This window comes from Oryctolagus cuniculus, chromosome 7, assembly GCF_964237555.1.
Source record: "Oryctolagus cuniculus chromosome 7, mOryCun1.1, whole genome shotgun sequence".
Classification (NCBI taxonomy): domain Eukaryota; kingdom Metazoa; phylum Chordata; class Mammalia; order Lagomorpha; family Leporidae; genus Oryctolagus; species Oryctolagus cuniculus.
The window spans coordinates 8,012,482-8,034,985 of NC_091438.1; the positions used below are offsets into that span (position 1 = coordinate 8,012,482).

The window sequence follows — 22,504 nt, forward strand, 5'->3', positions numbered from 1 at the left end:
TTTTCAAATGAGTAATAAACTAGCCTCTGTAGGAAAAGTATCAAAGGAAAGACCTGTGATGACAGCTCTCCGGAGTTCAATGAATACGACCTCAACCACAGCCTCCCAGTTTTGCTACAATCAGCTGGGAGGAGACAGGACAAGGAAAAGCAGCCTGCAAGAGCAGACCTGTGGCTGAGAGCACAGTGGAACCTTACTTATTCTCCACTCCATCCGCAAGCCTCCAGTGTTGCCAGGGGGACCCAGGAACAGAAGAAGAGAACATGGAGGCCTGGACGATACCTGAGGAGCAGGGAAGGAGCAGGTACCAGGAGGCACCAATCTTTGTATTTGTCAAAAAGGGAGAAAGGGAAATTAGAAGTTTCAACAGCTAAGGGGCAGGTGTTTGGTCTGGGAGTTAAGACTACTGCTTGAGATGCCCATATCCCATAGCAGAGTGCCTAGGTTTGAGCCCTGGCTCCACTCCTAATTCCAGTTTCCTGCTAGCGTGCACCTTGGGAGGCAGGCAGCAGGCAATGGCTCAAGTAGTTGGGTCCCTGCCACCCACATGGGAGACCTGAATTGAGTTCCTGGCTTCAGGAAGACCCAGTCCAAGATATTGTGAGCATTTGGAGGGTGAACCAATAGATGGAGGAGCTCTCTCTCTGCTTTTCAAATGAATAAAATAAAAAACTTAAAAGCTTAGCAGTGGGGCAGCGTTGTGGTGAAGTGAGCAAAGCCATCACCTGCAGCACCAGCATCCCATACGGGCCCCAGTTTGAGTCACAGCAGCTCCACTTCTGATCCAGCCCTCTGCTAATGGCCTGGGAAAAGCAGCAGCAGATGACAAGTGTTTGGGTCCCTGCCACACATGTGGGAGACCTGGATAAAGCTCCTGGCTCCTGACTTTGGCCCGGCCCACCCCTGGTCAACGTGGTCATTTGGGGAGTGAACCAGCAGATGGAAGATCTCTGTCTCTCCCTCTCTCTGTAATGCTTTCAAATAAATAAATATATCTTAAAAAGAGTCCAAATCAGGACAGAATTAGAACCCAGCTAGCTACAAGGCTGTACTTTTACTTTTGTATAAAGCATTTGAAAAGTCCAGGAGACCAGGTACTGCCACAGGAGACTGGAAAGACGAAAGGGGCAGAATCACGTCACTGAGCCATGCAGACCGCCAGCTGCATCTCGGGAAGCCATGGACTTGTTTCTGCCCACCTGCTTGTCGGGCCTTCCTTCCTTAACTCAGGTCCCTCTCCAGATCATGTGTCATTAGAACTAATTTTATCAACATACTTACATTTTAACAAAATTCACTACTCATACTAACTATGGGATATTCTGGAATAATCTGTAACATTTTAAACCACATGAAGTTGTACCTAAAAGACCTAAGCTGAAAAACTACAAATACTTTCTAAGTTTTCTCCTTTGCTCAATTTTATGAGCTCCACCACATAATGCTGATTTCTGAGCGCTGACTATACAGGTATGTGATATTATTCACATTTGAAGGCAAAATAACTTTAACCTTAAGGTTAATATGTATGCCTTTCTATTGCCCATAGTCTACATAGCTTGTGAGGAGGTCTAGAATATCTTGATTAAATGGTCTGTACCAGTAGAGCAAAGTACAGCAAGTACAGGCTGAGTCCTCCTTATCTGAGCTGTGTGGGACCAGAAGTATTTCAGGTTTCGGTTTTTCAGATTTCAGAGTATTTGTACAGACTTTCAGACAAGCACCCTTGACCAAAAACCTAAAATTCAAAACCTGACACTCAATTTTCAGATTCTGGAGCATTTCGGATTTTGGACTAGGGACAGAGAACCTGTAGCACTAGCATGCAGTAGGAGTGCTCAGCTCCCATCCTTTCAAGATAAATACACTATGGACATGCTGCTACAGTTTCTCAAAGTCTGGTCCATAAAGTGGTGGTGTGAGAATTTCCTAAGGTACTATTTGTGGAGTGTTTCTTAATATGTGTCCTTGGAGCATGAGCATTCTCTAACCAATGAAAAAAACAGTCCCACCATCCTCAAAAGCTCTATCTTAAAGTAAATTTTCACTTTTTTTAGGAAGAGCCTTTAGATAGCGAAGGAGTTCTTAATTAAGGGTTAATGATAAACTAACTCGTCTTCAGTCGGTTCAGCAGTCCACACAGTTTATTCAGCAACGTAACAGAAGAGAACCTCCAGGATGACAGACATAAGGCAGGTACAGGGTGGATCTCTGGGTTACATTCTTTAGACAGACTAACAGGTAACTTTAGCTTTTACAACATATTGCAAGTATGACTTGTTGCATGCCAACAGCCATTCATTCCCCACTATTCCCTCCTGGAAGAGCCCCACCCAGGCAATGCCAAGCCCCAGCACCCCTTTGCCAGCTTTCCCAGGCTCCCCTGTGAACCAGACCAGTACCTTCTGATGAGATGGAAGAAGCAACGTGCTAGAGACTGTTGAGACAGATTTTATTCCCAACTGAAAGATGACTTGAAAGGACAAAGCCTCTGCTCCTTACTTCCACCCTTTGGAAATGCCTGGTGCAGCAACAAGCCATATGGTCATCACTGAGGAAATATCCATGAGGACAAAAAGCAAACAAAGATCCCAGAGGGGAAGCCTCGGCAACACTGTGGACCCGCTACTTAAGCCCTGGATTACCCAGCATCTTAAATGCGATTTCAAAATTGTCCAGTGGCCTCTGAGATGTTTTCAGCAACTCTGTCTCAACTGCTTAACTTCAACTCATTGTTCCAAGTTCATGTTCACATGAACATGTGAAGGCCAATGTCACCAACGTCCAGCAAGATTTTCTTAACTTCTAAGAAGGCAGACTCCCGCAGACTGCTCATAATTTTTAAGGAATCAGGTTTGATAGTTCTCTTTGTCACATAGCTGATCAGTAACAGTAGTCTTCCATTTCCAGGGTAGGGGACACAGCAAGTTAGGCACCCACAAAGACAGGATAGAATTTTTGTGGAGCCAAGTTAGTGCAGACATTAGTCTACATTAGTTAGTGTGGCATTTCTACAAGGTTTTGAGTAACTTATGGAGGTTTTACCCAACACAATGTAACTTCTCTGAAGGTGACCAATTATCAGTATGGTCAGAGCCACAATAAGGACGGGCCAAACAGAGCCAATGATGAATAAATGTTTATATATGAATAAATTATAGATATATAGCCAATGATCAACATGTAAGAGATAAAACTTAGAACAATGTAGTTTCTTACTAAGATTTTCAGAACAATGTAGAATCCAGCTACAATGAGGATGTGTCCCTACAAAAGTTATTACTAGAAATACCATTATAAAGTACGTAGTACAGGTTCTTCTCTAAGACTCTCTTGCCATACGTCAGTGATTAGGCTGTGGAAATTTTTGGGTGGGACAAGCTAGTTCCAATATATCACTGATAGAGGAAATAGATTATTCTGGTTCTAGATGAACAGTCTGGCTGGAATACTGCCTAAATTCATGCTGAACAAAATGTATGTGGGCCACGGAAGCAGATCCAACAGCTGGTGCAGTTCCCCAAAGTACTGAGAACCTGGGTCAGATTTAAAAAAGTTATTTTTCCATATTTGTGGAGACTCTAGAGTCTCCATGATCTTGACTGTCACAGAAATTACTTGCTTTGACCAAGTTTTTTGTTTAAAGTTTTGTCGGTTCTGGTCAAGATCAACTGTAAAGCAGGGTTAAAACCAGCAATTCTGGAGTCATGGATCCTTTTCCTAACCAGCGGAGGACCCAGAAGAAATGGGTGACAAGCTTTTTCAAAGGTCCACCTGGTGAGGTTTTGTGGAGCCCACTCAAGGGGGAAAGACCACGGAAGAACAAGGCTTCTATTAGCAGGATTATCAGGGTAACACTCGGGGCAATAATCAGCCCTGTTGATGCGGTCTAAGAACACTTGGTAACACTCATTTTCAACAAGCTCAGTTTGGTACAACCAGTGGCCTAGTTCTAGACTAGGGAACCACTGCTGTCCGCAATCAGGGCAATGCGAATTATCTGAGAACATCTGGACCTACAAAGACAGCACAAGTAGCAATGTAACAGCAAGAGGCAAATATGACAAAGACAGATACCCAAGTGACCAGTCCTATTACAGGTTTGCTTTAGTGATCTCTCAGTTCAACCAACTTTACTTGGAGAGGGTTAAATCTGGCTTGCACCCTGATAAAATGCTTCAAGATTTTGTAGTCTATGTTTCACTCAATTGTAACGCAGTCTCTGACCTCAGGGATCAATCCAGTCTATAAAGTTATCAGTCACTTACTAGCAGCCCAGATCTCAGAATAGCTCCTTCAAATCCCAGCTTCTCAAGAAACAACAGGGTTCTAGCCGAGGCTGGTGGTATCGCACTGAGGCACTTGGCTCACTGTAGATAAGGTTCTGTCTGCTTGGTGAAACAGCAGAGCTGACTGATCCAATGGGTCTGTTGTCAGCACCGGTACTCTTGCTGTTGTAAACGTACCCAAGTCTTAAGGCCTTGGCACTTTACAGAGATGTAAGGGGGTCAGGAAGACCTGGCAGAGTCCTCTTGAGCGTGGATCCAGTGGAGTTTGTCTTGGGAGGACCTTAACCCGGGCCCAGTCTGAGAAGGAGCTGATGCCGAGTTGGTTGCAGGGTCTGGGAATGCGTCACACACCTGTAAATGATAAAACTTCAGACGACTCATATGGGCTTGGCAGTTGCTCACATCATCAGAAACATGCATGTGAAAACTACTTGGGTCACTGTGGATAAGAACTGTCTCAAGGGTTTTCCCTCGTCAATTTAATGCGGGTTCAAACTAATTTGTTTCGTGGGAGTTATTCTTATGCTCATATGGGCATGAGAAGGGTTTTGGATCATTTATGATTGACAATAGCACCAGTTACTTTTTGGAGGGGTGCTGTGTTTCCTTTTTCTACTCCTTTTGCACTTTAGGAATAATAAAGTCTAATTATGCTTATATATTAGTAAAAGCTTGGAATTGCTGCATTTTTTGTGTATCTCCTCTGTGAAATGGGTGCCATATATGGTATTCCCATAATGTGTGGGACACATGACTGATGACAGCCTTGCCATAATAGACTTGAATTTGTCCATGGAAAAGCTTACAAAAATGTTAGATAATCACCAGAAGTTGGATGAAATCCTTTTGAAGCCTGTAAAGAAACTAACCGGGGAACATCTCATTGCAGTTATTTTTACAGGTTTATGCATATGGTCATTTTGAGTAAGCAGAAAGGCATAGCCCTAAGGATTAGTCCCAAGTTGTTTTTGAAAACTGCACAGCCAATCAGCTGGAATTTGCAGATGCTATCATTACCCTTGTACAGCCTCAAGACACTAACTGTAACCCGTAAACAATGTGGAATAACAGGATATAGGGAATAACCTAAGGAGGGTCACAGATCATCAAAGTACAATATATACTCCCTCTGTCTCCAGCGTTTCCATATATTCTGAATGAAGCTCAATCTTGTGAGAGTAAAGGGATGGCCATGCAAAGTGTGGTGTTAAAACTGCATAAATACTGGGGCCGGTGCTGTGGGTAAAACTGCCGCCTGCAATGCTGCCATCCCATATGGGTGTCCAGCTCAAGCCCCAGCTGCTTCACTTCCCTGCTAATGTGCCTGGGAAAGCAGGGGAAGATGACCCAAGTGCTTGGGTTCCTGCCACCCACACTGGAAACCTGAATGAAGCCTGGCTCCTGGCTTTTCCCTGGCTGTTGTGGCCATCTGGAGAGTGAACCAGCAGATGGAAGGCCTCTCTGTCTCTCCCTCTCTCACTGTAACTCTGCCTTTCAAATAAATAAATAAATCTTAAAAAACAAAAACAGGAACAGAATAACCATATACAGATCTGGCTTGAAAAGGAGGCGTTATAGCCATGGTTGTTTCAATCAAAGCCTTTTCCTTACAGACTGTCAGGAGGAGCTGTGATTCTCAGAATTTAAAACAGCAACTGAAGAGCCTCTGACGGTGCTACGTTACAGGACTCATATTTTGATAGGAACCTGAAAGATGAACTAGAGTCAGCCTAGATGAGCTTTTTGAGATTCGTTAACAACATACGGGTGAGGACGACCAACTCAGCTCCTGGGGCGGAGTGGACAGGGCGGTGGCTTCTGATTCTTCCACTTTATATTTGGTGGTGACAGCTTAGGAATGATCGATTCCCCTGAGGTGTGTTGACAAAGCAGCACCAGGTGCTTTCATCCCTGAAATTCAACCTTGGGTGTCTTGTCATGATACAGATGACTAATAAAACTCACAGACATGAAGCGTTTTAACATAGTGCGAAAGTTATGACTGAGTCTGACATTAAAAAGACATTGAGTTTTTAATTTCCAGGGTGAAAAGAGGAAAATGAAACTAAAACCCAGCAAGATACTATTTCATATCTACCACAGTGGCAAAAATTAGGCTTGACAACAAGGACTCCACATACTCTGGGCAAAATCATCTCTCCCCCAGGATTCCACACCTCTACTGCCGGCGTCTAGAGAAAGCCCTAAGGCTCCAAGTGCTCAGAATAACTCTACCCCCAACCCCCCAACATCAAGCCAGCACCCGAACTGCAAGTATTCCTCAATCAAGGGAACTCCACAGTCCATATACTTCAGCCAAACTAACTGCCTTTCCCCCGGCCCTTCAACTCAGGAAGATGGCCGAAGTGCTTGGGCCCCTGCACCCACACAGGAGACCCAGATGAAGTTCCAGGCTCCTGGTTTTAGCCTGGCCCAGCCCCAGCCATTTGGGAACTGAGCCGGTAGATGTAAGATGTATCTCTCTCTGCCTCTCCCCGACTCTGTAACTCCGCTTTTCAAATAAATAAATCTTTTTTTTAAAAGGATAAATATGCAATAAAGAAAATCAGGAAAAAATAAGTACAAAACTCAGGATAATTGCTACATCTGATGGGAGGGACAGGGATGGATGGAGGAGACATTCGGTGAGTCTCAAAGATAATCATAATTTTTCCTCAGGTGGAGCCAGAAGAATCTTCACTATATCTAACTCCTAATAACCACATCTCCATTTGGGAAAAAAAAAAAGCGTATAATGGAAAGTGAAACTCGCAATGGGATACAGAAAGACAAAAACCAGTTTCTCTGCTCAGAGGCGAAGCAGGTGACATGACTGAGATAAAGAGGAACCCTACAGAGAGATATTGATCTTTGTTTCTCACGAAGTTCTAAGCAATCTTCTCTTCAAAGAAAAGTGGAAAAGGTTTAATGCCGGCATGGCATACTCCACAAAGGCAGGAATCTGTGTGCAGGGAGGCTGCTACTTCACACAGCACTTCAGAAATGAGAAAAATGCACTGTCCCTCCAGGCAGAGGCAGCCCGACAACCTCACGCGGTCCGTGGTCAGCACTACACAGTAACCCTGTTACCCCACTTTTGTTCTGAACACTTTATATATATTACCTCAATTAACCCTTACAATAATCCAATGAGGGATTATGATCCTCATTTTGTGGTTAATGAAATAAAGTTAAGTAACCTGACCAACATCATATAGGCAGCTGCAGAGAAACCAGATCTGAACCCAGACAAACTGGTTTCAGAAACTGTACTCCCAACTGCCATATAAAATAATGCCTTTTCTAAAGCAGTGACAGCTAATCTTCATAAAGTCTTTTCATGAGCTGTTTGCAAAGCTACAAGACACTCTTCCATGTATATACTCAAGTGGAGATGAGGGAAATCACCCTACATAAATTTTCCACTTCCACACAAAAAGATCCAGAATAAGTTTCAGTCTTAAATCCCTCAAAATTGCACATAAAAATTTTTAAATGTAAATTTCTTCTAGAAAGATGTTCATATTTCGTTGGACTCCCAAAGGAATCTGAAATGGTTCAGAACCATTAGGCATTAACAGTTCCTAATCATTTTATTATCAAAGGCAACTTGTATTCCTAGCACCACTCCCTCCCCTCCAATCTCCTTTGAAAGCTATCCAAAAAATTTGCACTCTAGTGAAAATTTAATTCTCATTTTCATGAATCAGACATGTAAATGTGCCCATCAGAACTTCCAATAAGATAAAAAGCTTGTTGAAGGCTGGAAAAGATTTAGCTGTCCTGAACTGACGTCCTTCCTCAACTCCACTGGCATCACAAGCAGTTGATTTAAGGTACGATTCGCAATTAGACTAAATTTCAAGGTCTGGCCCATTTCTCTGCCCATATCCATTCTCACATGCTGAAAATACCTCGAGAACTTCCATTACTCTACTGATATTAAATATGATTGTTTAAGTTATTGAGGAAACCACCACATGCTGGGACTGATGCCAAGTATTATGGCTACAAAGCAAATCTTTTAGGACTTTAAGATGTCCATCAAATCAAGAATGGAACTATGTTTTGGGTGGAGTCTAACAGCTTTTAGATGAATTAAAAAAAAAAAAAAAAGATTGCTTATGGAGATCAGAGGAAATTTAGAAAGCCCAAAGGTGTTAGAATACCTATGTTTTCGGCAGGCGCCGTGGCTCACTAGGCTAATCCTCCGCCTTGCAGCGCCGGCACACCGGGTTCTAGTCCCGGTCGGGGCGCCGGATTCTGTCCCGGTTGCCCCTCTTCCAGGCCAGCTCTCTGCTGTGGCCAGGGAGTGCAGTGGAGGATGGCTCAAGTGCTTGGGCCCTGCACCCCATGGGAGACCAGGAGAAGCACCTGGCTCCTGCCTTCGGATCAAGTGGTGCGCCAGCTGCAGCGCACTGGCCGCGGCGGCCACTGGAAGGTGAACCAACGGCAAAGGAAGACCTTTCTTTCTCTCTCTCTCTCACTGTCCACTCTGCCTGTCAAAAAAAAAAAATATATATATATATATATTTTCAAACAAACCTTGTGAACAAAAACAGTGGGCAAAAGATCACAAAGTTCAAAGAGCTGCACTACCCCCAAAATAATGCACAAAAACAAAACACGAATCGGGCTTTTGTTTGTAAGAACTAATGTATTCTGAAACTTCATTAGGCGAAAATGTAGAAAAGAAAATGGCACTTTAATATAAAAATAGAAAACGCAGTTCTAGTTAATCTACTGAAATTTAACATCAAATAACCTTGGCAGCTTTATAAATACTAAATAACTACCTTCCCAAAATATTCTGATCCTACTTCCTTCTTTGCTATTAAGCAAACTCAGATCTGCCTTTGAGAGACAAAAATTCCCTCCTTTTTAGTGGTAGGATAGTTTCAGATTGGGTCAGGATTGTGGCGAGTTTTCTAGGCAATATAGCCCTTGGACTTCAGCTTCAAACAACTCACAGGACATATAAAACGAAACCTAGGTACACAGAAAAACTACAAATGCTTTCAACCATCTTGAATACCCGTTTTAAATATTTTCTTCCATCAGGTATCATATCTTAAGGCTATTCAGTGATCCTAAAGGTCTCTTTTGTATGCAATTCTCCAATAAGTCAAACATACAGTGAAATCTTAAAATAGATTTATATTTTCTAGCTAATTTTGAATTTGGATTATAGGAGATTACAGAATATAAAAACAGAATCTTCTTTTTTAATTCCCATAATCTAAATTTTTTGTTGAAAATAGAAAAGTACACCTGAATAAATCTTCAATTTTTTGTGAGAACTCCGTTTGATTTGGCAGTCTTGAAAACACTGAGAAGACAAGGCATAGCCATCTTCACTCAGTACTATGAAGCACACACAGTGTTCCCACTTACGAACATAGGTCAAATGAAAAACAGGATCCAGAAAACAGCTGTAGAATGTTCTCTCTCATGCCAGGAATTGACAAGCAAAACAGGTGTGTGTGTGTATCTGTGTTTTAGCATACTTTCCTGGCAGTGGGTGGGTGGGAGAGAAAGACCATAAGGAGAATAGCTTAGAAATATATGGGTACATTTCCATCTAAGCCATCCTAAAGGACCAAAAGTCCACAATTCAAATTCCTATATTTTTACTAGCTATTTGTGTCTGTGTTCAAAACTATGCATCTATGTCTTACCCATTCCTCTGTACCACAGCCTGGCATTACTATTCTCACACTCAATTCCCACTAACTGGTGATTTATTCCAGATTTTTGAAAGAAAGCTTGAAAAAGTACTAAACTAGGAACAAAAAGCAATGCCATTACTCCTTAGGGAATTGTTTTTTACAGACTAGATGCCTGGAGTAGTTGTTACTAAACCCTGAGTACACAAACTCTTCTGTCCCTACTTAGCCCTCTTCCTACCTCCTCCCAACCCAGGACCCCACACTGCGTTTAGTCATTACTGTTCTTAGTCTCCAATCTTGACAGTTCTCAGCCTTTACTTGTCTTTGGGACCTTGACATTTTTTAATACTGGTCATTTCGTAGAATGTCCCTCAGTTTGGCTTTGTACAACATTGTATTATGATTACAAAGAGGTTATGTATTTTGAGCAAGAATAACAAAAACCACAGAAATGATGTTTTGTTTGCATAAATCTTCTACCGGTGATGTTAACAGTGATCAGTTGATCAATGTGGTGTCTCTATTGACCACTCAGTATTTCCCTTTCCAAGTTAATAATTGCCTCAGGGGAGAAAATCAGACCATGTAAATAAGCTGGTTTTCTCAAACTTCCACCCACTAGCACCACAGGTGGATTTTTTGGACAATAATCACTATGGTGCTATTTGCCTAATGGTGACTTTTCCATTTTCCTCCTTCCTTCTATGTTTACTGATTGGGATTCTTCTAAGAAGAGTTCCTTCTCCTCTGCTTACTCAGCTATCGCAGTGGGGACTTCTTTCTTTTTATGGGTTAAAATCCTATACTTCACTATTCATTTTGTTGCTCAAACTGTCCCAACTTGGTCTTTGGGAACTCCTTCAATCAGGTTTTTGAAGCACCCTCATAATTGTTTCCTTACTAAACTAACTAGCGAGGAATCATTAATACCACTTGGGAACTTGTTAGAACTACAAATTCTTGGGCCCCACCCCAGGACCCACAGACCAGAATCCTTGTGTCTCCTGCAGGAATTTGTGTTTTAACAATTTGTCAGAGGATTCCGGTGCTCACTACCATGTTTAAGGGGCATCACTTTAAAGCAAAGTTAGTCTACCCTCATTATAAACCCTAGTTTAAATTATGTCCAGTTAAACAAAGGAAAATTTAGTCCTAATAACTCCCCTTGTCTATAAATCATATTTTTCGGTCGGCACCACGGCTCACTAGGCTAATCCTCCACCTGCAGGGCCGGCACCCTGGGTTCTAGTCCCTGTTGGGGCGCCGGATTCTGTCCCAGTTGCTCCTCTTCCAGGCCAGCTCTCTGCTGTGGCCCAGGAAGGCAATGGAGGATGGCCCAAGTGCTTGGGCCCTGCACCCGCATGGGAGACCAGGAGAAGCACCTGGCTCCTGGCTTCAGCTAGGTGCAACGCGCCGGCCATAGCAGCCATTTGGAGGGTGATCCAACCGAAGGAAGACCTTTCTGTCTCTCTCTCTCACTGTCTAACTCTGCCTGTCAAAAAAAAAAAAAATCATATTTTTACTATTTTAAGTAAAAAGACTACAAATGAATGGCTTCATCTCTTAACACACTACATACTTCCCTATTTTTATTATTTTCAAAGTAGTTATAAAGTACAAATACTATTACTTTTATAGAAGTTGAAAGTCATCCTCCAGGATCAATTTCTGTGCACATATGTGACTCAACATTCAAATAGTCAGTCTACAAATACAGAATTCAAACAGCTAAAATCAGACTGCCTAGGCCCAAATGAGACTGTCCTGCTTCTGACACGATGAACTCATTCTGTGCCTCTGTTTTCTTAACCACAAATGGATTAACACCATCTAGACAAAAGAGACAGTGTGAGCGTTCAGCCAGATAATGTACAACACTTGCTATGGAGAGACAGTGTGAGAGTTAAGCCAGATAATGTACAACACTTGCTATGGGGGCACGAAGTAAGTTTTCAAATAGTTCACCATTATCACTCCAACTACTAAAGAAAAACACAGCTAGAGTTTTTACTTTCTGGAATGGGGAAAGCAAGTGGAAAAGTTCTGCTGCTGCTCCACCAACTGGTCAGAATAAAGAACCGGACAGGCCGATTCGTATGATTAACAAACTAATGATTTAAATTCAACTTTTTAGGTATCATGGTCAAGGGACAGAGAGAAACAGGAAAAACATCTTGATTTGTTTGGAATTTTGGTGAATTTTTGTCCTTTCTATTTTGATTACCAAAATCATGTGCCAACTCCTTTAATATTAGTGAGGAGGAAAACCCAATCAATAATGTTTCCAATGACTGCATCCTTAAATATTCCACTTAGTATTCCAAATGACCCAATGAATTTCCACTTAACTAGGGAGTAAACGTGCTCACGGTGACAAAGTGAACTGCTGAGTCACACTGCCAGAACCAAGCTGACTGTGAAGTCCACGTTCACAATGCCAGAGACCTCCTTATTCCCAAATATTGATCTGCTGTGTAAAATCTATGATAAACTATAACTACCGCGTTGAATTATCTCTTGTGGGACACTTTAATCAGCAATTCATAAAATATGGAAATAATGTGAAACTTTGACAGAATTTTAGATGCAAAAATTTTTTAAAAAGCCAAATTTTAAAATTTCTTGGAGGGGCTGGTTCTGTGGCATAGTAAATTTAAATTCTTTGGAGGGGCCGCTGCCTGCAGCTGGTATCCCATGGGCACCAATTCGAGTTCCAGCTGCTCCTCTTCTGATCCAGCTCCCTGCTGATGGCCTGGGAAAGCAGCAGAGGAGGGCCCACACACTTGGGCCCCTGCACCCGCGTAGAACTGGCTTCAGATCGGCCCAGCACTGGCCGGTGCATCCATTTGGGGAGGAAACCAGCAGATGGAAGAGCGACTGAATTCTAACTCTCTCTTTCTCTCTCTATTTCTCTCTCTGTAACTCTGCCTTGAAGTAAACAAATAAAATCTTTAAAAAGAAAAAAATTCGTGGAGACTGTAGAATCTCCAAGTCTGCTTTCAGGGCTGGCTTGGAGCATAACCTCCGGGCAGACGAGGCGTCCTGAGCAAGGCATCCTTCAGAAAATTCAAGCTGCACCTCAAAGAAATGTGGGTGTAACGGGGTTTAAGCAAAAATGAACTGCATCCAAGACACAATGCACTATTAAAATACCTAACAAGCTTCTATTCGCTGAATTCTGGTTACCTCGTTAATTATTGAAGTTGTCCGGCCAGTATTATCTGTACATCGGGACAGAAACTAAGTAAAATGAGTCACGCAAGGTTGCACAATACACCTGCAGCAACACCGATAACCAAGTTGCGGACTCTGCATTCCGCATAGTTAACATCACTGCAGAAGTTCTCTCTTAACGCTTTCATAGCGAACCTTAGTGTTTCCAACTGTTCTAATCCCAAGGGCTTCCAAGAACCTTGAAGTTCTCTACCCTAAAGTTCCTTTTTCGGTAAATAAGTGTCCCTGGACCATTAATAGATTAATCATGTGCTTAAAAAGACAAAACTGATAAATATGGCTGACTGCCACAGCCGGCCTTCGTTTTTTAAAAATAAGGACAAGGAAAGGCGCCCTCACATAGACCTAAAATTGAGAAATGTAAAACCTGCGGACAGGTAAAACACGGCTAGTTTATTTAATCAGAGGAAGGTAACTCATTTCTGGAGCTGTGTACACAGTATGAAGTTTAACAGGCAAGGGGCAGGCGCTGTGCCGAGCGGGCTGAAGCCGCCGCCTGCGGTGCCGACATCCTGTCTGGCCGCCGCCGGTTCGAGTCCCGGCTGCTCCACTTCCGATCCAGCTCTCTGCTATGGCCTGGGAAAGCAGTGGAAGATGACCCACGTTCTTGGGCCCCTGCACCCGCATGGGAGACCAGGAAGAAGCTCCTGGCTCCTGGCTTTGGATCAGCCCAGCTCCGGCCGTTGCGGCCACTGGGGAGTGAACCAGCGGATGGAAGACCTCTCTCTCTGTCTCTGTCTCTCTGTGTCTGTTTGTCTGTCTCTCTCTCTCTCTGCCTCTCCTTCTCTCTGTGTAACTCCTTCAAGTAAATAAATCTTTAAAATAAAGGAGTTAACAGGCACTACTCCCTCGAGGGACGAAGAGGTATTAAACACTACCGCCAGCAGGACAGTCAGTAAGAAGTCACCAATGTGGTCAAGGCGGCGTCCGGCTACAGCTCCAGACCCGGTCTATTTAGCTCCAGGACGGCTCTCTGAAAAGCTGTTTCAAGGGTTAAAGTGACGAACGCCTGGGCCCCGGCGGGCACGGCTGTTAAGGGAGGCGTCGCCACCGAACCCTGGTCACACTGCACGTTCAGCTTTCGAACCTTCAAGGAATGCTGTCTTCGCTCTTCCGGCTCCAATCAGGAACTCGCTCCCACTTTCGCCCGCTTATTAGACACCAGATCCTATTTCGCTTGTTTTTCTTTAACTCCAAAACCAAAAACATGCCCTCAACCTACCTCGTTCACTGCGCGGTAGGAGGTGGGGGTGGGGAGGGAGCGTTTCTCAAGCCCTTCCGAGAGGAGAAGACACGCAAAAGCGGTGTTTCCGTCCCGTCTACTCACAGATCCCGGCGGTTTCCCACTTGCAGAGCCGTCAGTCCGCGCCAGCAGAGCCCCTCGGAGCTTCTGTCTGCTCGAAGACGCCGGGCTGCACCCCACTGCCGCCGCGGCAGAACGTCCTGCGTCGTGGCTCACGTGACTGTGAGCTCGCTTGGCCGCGCCCGCGGAATGCCGGGACGGGCGGCCCTCGGCCCCGCCCCCGCTCCGCCCAGGCCACGCCCCTCCCCTCGCCCGCCAGGCGCCCAGGGCCCGCCCCGCCCCCCGCCGGCCCGCCTGCCGCTCCGCCCCTCCCTCGGCCCCGCCCCGCCAAGGCCCCGCCCCCTCGCCCCCGCCCCGCCCGGGCCCCGCCCCCGCCTGGCGCCCCGCCCAGGCCCCCGGGACAGCGGGAGCTTACGCCCAATGGCACCCGTGCCCCGAGGGGCCGCCGGACCACCTGCCCCGATGCCGACCAGCAGTCCACACACTGGAACCACCCAGGAGGCCGACACACGGAGCAGGATGGCGGCAGGCACCGAACACGACCCGGAAGCCAGTGTCGGGGCTGCTTCGTCTAACACTTGGCTCCTGAGCGCCTTATCGCATAATTGAATGATGTGTGCGGGGATGACGTAGCGAGAGCGGATCGAAAACAGCGATTATTACGGCCGTGACACTGAGGGCTGTGAGCAGTTTACCAAGAACGCAGTGGGCTAGGGACAACGTCAGAAGCCCTGTCCCTAGCTTCAAGGCAACGCGCAAGAAGTCGTGGATCGCTCTCCGCTCCCCTCTACATAGCTTTGCTGACATTTTTCCCGCCTGTCGCCTTTAAGAATGGGAAGTGGCCGTATCCAGCTCTAGGTCTTCCGTCCACTTCCCCCTGTGTAACACCTGGCGCTGGCGCTGTGGCGCGGCGGGGTCAGCCGCAGCCGGCGGGGCCAGCGTCCCCAGGCGTCCGGCCGAGTGCCCGCTGCTCCTGCCCGACCCAGCTCCCGGCCGGTGTCGCTGGAGAAGCAGCAGACGGGTCCGTGCAGATGAGGTCTACCGGCCTCGCCTGCCCACGAGGGCCACCCGAGCGTCCCAGCGGTGGAAACCTCGCTCTGACTCTTCGCAACAAAACCGCCTTGTCAAAAGGGACCTATTTCTATTAATTATACCCTAGTTATTTATTTCCCTGACCAGGAACGTATTATGCACAATGCGTTCACTGAGACCTTGTCTTTAAATAGCTTGTTTATATGTACCCAAACAAGAAACTCCTGCACAGAAACTATGTGAAAGTAAGTTCCATTTTAAATAGTGGCTCTGTATCGTGAAAACAAATTACCTATCTCACCCTTCTCCAAACTTTTGTTTTTATCACGAGCAAGCCAGATAGGATAAAGGATTGTAAAACAGGTATGTGATGGGTTTTGTCCCCGCCTGGTAACTGAATGCCAATCTGATTGTCTAGTTTTTTTTTTTTTTTTTTTTCCTTCAAAGGTTTACTTAAAAACCCCAGAGCCACGGGGTCCTTTGGGGTTTTCCTCTCTTGGAAGCCCCCTCCATGCCGCTCCAGCTGGAGGTCATTGATTCTCATCTTGTTAAATCTCAAAAAATAAAATAATAAAGTAAAATAGCAGCTTTGGGGGGGCATCTGGCCTAGCATTTAAGACTCCTGCATCTCCTCCTACTCCAGTCTTCCTAACAATGCTTACCCTGAGAGCAGTGGCGATGGTGAAGTCGCTGGGCCCGGCCACTCACGTGGGCAACGCAGGATGAGTTCCTGGCTCCCAGCTCTGCCCACCCCGGGGTCCCTGTGGGCATCTAGGAGAGTGAATGACCCCTCACACAGCTCCTTCTCTCTGCTTCTCATATAAAATCAGCTGCTTTATTTAGAACTCCAGTGTTGTGACAGGATTCTAGACCTAGCCCTAACAGCTAGTTATGTGAACTAATGCCATTCAACATGAACTATAAATTTTTTTTTTTTTGACAGGCAGAATGGACAGTGAGAGAGAGAGAGAGAGAAAGGTCTTCCTTTGCCATTGGTTCACCCTCCAATGGCCGCCATGGCTGGCGCGCTGCGGCCTGCGCACCGCGCTGATCCGAAGCCAGGAGCCAGGTGCTTCTCCTGGTCTCCCATGGGGTGCAGGACACAAGCACTTGGGCCATCCTCCACTGCACTCCCGGGCCACAGCAGAGAGCTGGCCTGGAAGAGGGGCAACCGGGACAGAATCTGGCGCCCCGACCGGGACTAGAACCCGGTGTACGGGTGCCTCAAGGCGGAGGATTAGCCTAGTGAGCCGCGGCGCCGGCCTGAACTGTAATATTTGATGTGTATCTGCCTCAATATGTGGTGTTAGAGTTGACCGCCCGAAAAACGTCACCAAGAGACACGTCTCTTATGCAAACAGCACAGGGAAGTTTTTATTGATTATCCAGCATGCTGGGGCTGTCTGATCATCATGAGCAGAGCAGCCCCGAATAACCAAAGGTTAGGGTTTATAAAGGCAAAAACCGCAAAATTGGGAGGGTGGAGAGAATACACGGTTGCTAAGCGGTTGCTAATATCTTACAATCAGCAATTATGACCTTAAGACATAGACAAATCACATTTTCATTATTAGCTCAGGTAACCCAGGTGTAACCTTTTTAAGCTTGAGCAATCATGCTAGGGGTTTTTGTGCGTTGCCAAGGGTGATGTAGTGCACTGCTATTGTCCGACTATTTGAGATCACAGTTTCAGATCAGAGTCTCGGGGGGGGGGGGGGGGGGGGGCTTTCCCAGAGTGGAGTCTCAAGTGCTCCAAAATGGAGTCCCTACTGTCAAGGTGCTACTTTGTTTTATTTTTCACAGCTGTACCAGGAAGGTTTAAACCTGTAAGCTTAAACTTAACTTTTACACCTGCACATATACAATTTTAACTCTTCAGTGGCAGGCACTCCGAGTCACACTGTCTTCATCTTTGCTGGCACAGAAGTTTAATAAATATTCTTTGTAATAAGCATTTCTTCTCTTTTCTCTGTTGATTCACTGAATTCTCCACACTACAAACTCCTGAACTGCTTTTAACACCCAGAATTCAGGCTTCCTCAAGGCGTTGAGGGCCAGACAAAACCTTTAAAATATTGGTTGAGTCTACAGTCTCCCTAACGTCACCTCTTTGGGTCACCTTTATGGTCTGGAGAGCACCAACAGGAGAATACTTGGCCGGCGTTTGGCTTTACTCCACAGTGAGGGGTCAAAGTCTGCAAGCTTGCTGGGTGTGGGGGACGGTGTTGGAGCCAGGATGATGTATCTGACTATTCTGGGGAAAATTCTACGCCAGTACATGGGCTAGTGTTAGTTACTGTGAGGTTCTCATCATTCGTATCTTGGAAAACCTCCCGTTTTAATGACAAAGTAAGATGTACTGATTACTCAGTAATCTGCGAATCTCACCTCTGATGGGTCAGGACACAGAACCTCTCCTCTTTAACAGGCCCCCCAAATCTACGTTTTACAAGCCTATATAGAAGTCCGTAGTCACCTGTACCGGTACATGTTTTAATAAGCCTCTTAATGTATGCATTAATGCTCATCATATGAACCTTAGTAACCCTATAAAATTTACATCTTTTAATAATTGTAGTACACCTGTTAAAAGAGCTTTCATTATTACGTGGTAATGAGTAAAGCAAAAGCCACCTCACAGAGAAAGCAGTACTTACTTAACACATAAATAAAAGCCAGGTATCACCAAGTGCCAGTACTTTCCAGTATTTTTGTCAGAAATCAGTCAAGTGCACAAGTCACTCCCAGCATCAAATGGATCGCAACGTTACTAAGAAGGCGTTCGGTTCTCACGGCACACAGGCAGCGCCAACAGCCTCCCTAACAAAGCCAGGAGCAGGCGCACGTCTGCTACCAGCACGCTTCGCCGACGGAAACCCACCCAGCGAGAACGCCAACATGTCGCACCTGTCCAGCAGGTGTTTTGCGTTTAGCCCTGGGTAGCCTTCTTCATTAGGGGTTTGAAACTAAAACTCGCCCTGAACAGATGCCCTAGGCAAAAAGTATCTGATCCTCTCACCGTCGTGGGGGCACAGCCAGGTAGCTGTCAATCAAAAAAAAAAAAGTGGGGGAAGGGGTTCCAGAAAAAGTGCGCAGCAGGCGGGGCGCGAGGACCCTTGCACTGGCGCTTGCAAGTCGGCCCGGCCCGGCCGCGGCTCCTTCGCCCCGCCGCTCCCTCCCTCGCGGCCCAGGACAGCGACGTCTTCCTCCCCCTTCTCCTCCTCTTTGGTGCCTGCAGCCAAGAGGCGGGAGTGACCCTCCGAGCAGCTGACCCAGCCAGGCACTGCCTCTAGCACAGCCCGCAGGACACACCATGGGCCCAGGGGCAGCTTCGCGGCACAGCAGCGACGACGCAGGCGGCGGCCCCGGCGACTCTCAGCTGCCTCCCTGACCACCGCGACCACCGCTCGACACCCCCCCACCCCCAAGAGGCGCCATCGCCACCGCCGGCGGGAGACTCTCGGGACCGCAGAGCCATCTTCGCAATCCACTCGAGCTACGTCAACAACCATGGCGGGCGAGGGGCGGCGGGCGGAGCTGGCGCGGGAGGGGTGGGGGCTGTACGTCACGCCCAGGGCCCCTCTTCGGGAGGGACGGCCTCGGCTCGCCCCGCAAAATGGCGGCGGCGGTGACGCGCCTGCGCACGGAACGCTTCCGTCGCGCCAGGGCCGACGGGAAGTGAGGTTTTCCGAAGAGCCGCCAGAAGTGTACGGCGACTTCGAGCCCCGGGTGGCCAAAGAAAGGTCTCCGGCGGGAAGGCGAGTCCCGTCAGAAGAGTTCCGGCCCGGTTCTGGGAAAGAGGAATTGAGAGAAAGCGCCTACTACCTCCGGTCTCGGCAGCGGAGGCCGCCGCGACCCCGGGACGCCGGGGAGATGAAGACGCGAAGGGCGACCCGCCAGCTGCAGCAGCAGCAGCATTCCCCGCAGCCCCCGGCCCAGGCGTCTCCGATTACGACGCGGAGAGGGCTGCGAGACTCTCAGTCCTCTGAAGGTGCGCGCGGCGGAGGGAACGGTGCCGCCGCCGGCGGGGCGGGCGCGCGCCATGGGGCCCCCTCGGCCCGCGGGTCGGGGAGACGGGGCGAGGGGGTCGTGCGGGCCCCCTGCGCGGGGCCGGCGAGCTCTGCGCGTCCCTGGCCATCGCTTCAGGGGGGTGGGGGTCTCCTCCCGGGCCGGAGGGGCCGGCGGGGCGGGCGCGCGCCTTGGGGCCCCCTCGGTCCGCGGGTCGGGGAGAAGGGCGAGGGGGTCGTGCGGACCCCCTGCGCGGGGCCGGCGAGCTCTGCGCGTCCCTGGCCATCGCTTCAGGGGCGTGGGGGTCTCCTCCCGGGCGGGGCGCTCCTCCGGCTCGCTTTCGTTTCAGTTCCCGCTGATGGGTTCTGGCGGAGCCACTTCCATTTCCTTTCGTGCCCCGAGGAGTCGGGATCGGATCTAACGCTCTAGTCCGTTCCCCTCCTCCATCCGCGTGGGGAGGGAGGGACGGGAGGTGGGGGACGGAGAAGGGGCGCTTCGCGGGAGAGTGCGGTGGCTGAGTGGAGACCCCGCCCCAAGTGCTTGCACTGAGATGGAAGTGAGGACCCGGGCTGCCCCCTCGGCGGCCGCTGGGCAGGGGGCGTGTGTCCGCGTGGCCCGCGAGCGTGCGGCACAGGAGTGTGGTCAGCCCCCACGGTGTCCGCGCGGCCCGCGAGCGTGGGGCACAGGAGTGTGGTCAGTCCCCACGGTGTCCGCGCGGCCCGCGAGCGTGGGGCACAGGAGTGTGGTCAGTCCACACGGTGTCCGCGCGGCCCGCGAGCGTGGGGCACAGGAGTGTGGTCAGTCCCCACGGTGTCCGCGTGGCCCGCGAGCGTGGGGCACAGGAGTGTGGTCAGTCCCCACGGTGTCCGCGTGGCCCGCGAGCGTGGGGCACAGGAGTGTGGTCAGTCCCCTCGGTGCCCGCGAGCGTGGGGCACAGGAGTGTGGTCAGTCCCCTCGGTGTCCGCGTGGGGCACAGTCAGTGTGGGTCAGTCCCCACGGTGTCCTCGTGGCCCGTGAGCGTGGGGCACATGAATGTGGGTCAGCCCCCTCGGTGTCGGCGTGGCCCGCGAGCGTGGAGCACAGGAGTGTGGTCAGTCCCCACGGTGCCCGCGAGCGTGGGGCACAGGAGTGTGGTCAGAACCCACGGTGTCCGCGAGCGTGGGGCACAGGAGTGTGGTCAGTCCCCTCGGTGTCCGCGTGGGGCACAGTCAGTGTGGGTCAGTCCCCACGGTGTCCTCGTGGCCCGTGAGCGTGGGGCACATGAGTGTGGTCAGCCCCGCGAAGCCCGGCCCTCGCGCCCACGCCCGGCCGCCAAGGCGCGGGCAGGGGAAGCTGAGGCATCTGTGAGGTGCGCACGGGCCCTGTGATGCAGACAGAGGCCGAGGGTCAGCCTAGGTCAGCCCAGGTCAGCGGGCCGGCTGCCGGGTCGTCGCGTATCTGTCAACAGTCGGCTGACGCCTTTGAAGACTTCTTGGTCTCGGGTATAGACACCCAAGACCGTCTGCCACCTCTGTTAGCCTCTCTCTCTCCGAAGATTAGAGACTTGTTGAAGGCGAGGGCCCTAACACATTGACTAAATAGTAACTTAGGGACTTGTGTTAATTTTGTTTCTCCTCCCCTGCTGGGCACCTGGTAGGCCGGCTAAGCACCTGTTACCTCGTGTTGACTCCCCCCCCCCCCCAGCCTGATGCAGTGAGCACTTTTCTAAAACATATAAAGAATCGATCTCTATTTTAGTATATCTTCTCAACATTTCACTCTTCCAGCTGCTCTCTTCATCATTTTTGACACTATAGTCCATCTTTTCTTTTAAAAAATGGTTGTAAAGAGAACAATTTCATGTATTTCATAGGTACAATTCTAAGATAACCATTCTTCCCTCCCGTTTAATTTTCTAAAGTATTTTCTGTTGTACAGCAACAATAGCGACTAGTTTATTTTTATATTTGTATGAATTATTTATACCCTGTCCCATACAAGAATTCTAATTCCTAAGTAAACCTAAGTGTGTGTTTCTAAAGAAATTGATTATTTATATTTTTGTTATATTTGCATATTGCTGTTAAATATGCATAACCTGTGTCATTCTCTCCAATGTCACATATTCTGAATGTTAACTCTGGTTCTGTCTGTTCTTTAGAAGATGAACCATCTTCCCAAACTGTTTTAAGTCAAACAGACTCAAAGAAAACTGTCAGGAGAACACAAGAGATTCCAGGTAAGCGTAACTTTTTGTTTTTCTGTTTATCTGCCAACTTTTTCTTAGAAGCAAGGGAGCATCATTTTCTCCTTTTTTAATGATTTCTTTCTTTTAGAAGCAAAGTTACAGAAGTGGGGGGAGACAGAAATTTTCCATCCTCTGGTTCACTCCCCAGATGGCTGCAATGGCCAGAGCTGGACCCGAGGAGCCAGGAGATACATCTGGGTCTCCCACAGGAGTGACAGGGACCCAAGTATTCAGGCCATCTTCCACGGCTTTCCCAGGCACGCTACCAGGGAGCTGGATTGGAAGTGGAGCAGCCGGGACTTGAATTGGACACCCATATGGGATGCTGGGATCACACACAGGGCTTAACCCACTATGCTGCAATACTGCACACACACACACACACCCTTTTGTTTTTTTCTGGAGGGAGAGCAAGCTGTCACCTACTGACTTATTTCCTAAATGCCTGGCTTGGCCAGGGCTGGGCCAAGGGCTGAATCTGGGAGCAGGAACACAGTGCACATCTCCCACATGGGAGGCAGGAAGCTGGAGTCGGCCGCTAGAGCTGGGGTTTAAATCCAGGTACTTTGATGTGGAATGTGGCCGTTTTAACTCTAGGCTAAACACCAGCTCATTTACTTATTTGAAAGGCAGAGTTACAGAGAGGCAGAGAGAGAGAAGTCTTCCATCTGATGGTTCACTCCCCAGATGGCTGCAGTGGCAAGGGTACAAGCACTTGGGCCGTCTTCTGCCGCTTTCCCAG

General features: G+C 48.1%; 3 protein-coding genes across 14 annotated transcripts in view; 1 reads left to right on the forward strand and 2 right to left on the reverse strand.

The window, feature by feature from the left end:
• Positions 1-14,722, reverse strand: part of TOR1AIP2 (torsin 1A interacting protein 2) — a 36,535-nt gene extending 21,813 nt beyond the window's left edge. For 3 of the 6 annotated variants that reach the window (XM_051858257.2, XM_051858256.2, XM_051858251.2), the window contains exon 1: positions 4,269-4,407. The gene's annotated coding sequence lies outside the window, so the exon portion shown is untranslated. The other 3 variants (XM_051858253.2, XM_051858252.2, XM_051858254.2) reach the window with 3 other exon arrangements.
• On the reverse strand, positions 2,123-14,659 carry LOC100008867 (torsin 1A interacting protein 2). The gene is given in 2 exon segments (NM_001082132.1): positions 2,123-4,640; positions 14,415-14,659. A coding segment is annotated over 1 exon segment (396 nt). The 5' UTR covers positions 4,011-4,640; positions 14,415-14,659; the 3' UTR covers positions 2,123-3,614.
• A 139-nt stretch (positions 14,723-14,861) lies between the features above and the next one.
• Positions 14,862-22,504, forward strand: part of TOR1AIP1 (torsin 1A interacting protein 1) — a 41,498-nt gene continuing 33,855 nt past the window's right edge. For 4 of the 7 annotated variants that reach the window (XM_017345538.3, XM_051858262.2, XM_051858264.2 and 1 more), the window contains exons 1-2: positions 14,863-19,518; positions 21,676-21,753. In XM_017345538.3, the coding sequence (XP_017201027.3) occupies positions 19,038-19,518; positions 21,676-21,753 (559 nt within the window). In that variant the 5' untranslated portion in view covers positions 14,863-19,037. Of the gene's footprint in view, positions 19,519-20,793; positions 21,017-21,675; positions 21,754-22,504 lie in introns of those variants that run through there. The other 3 variants (XM_051858263.2, XM_051858266.2, XM_051858267.2) reach the window with 2 other exon arrangements.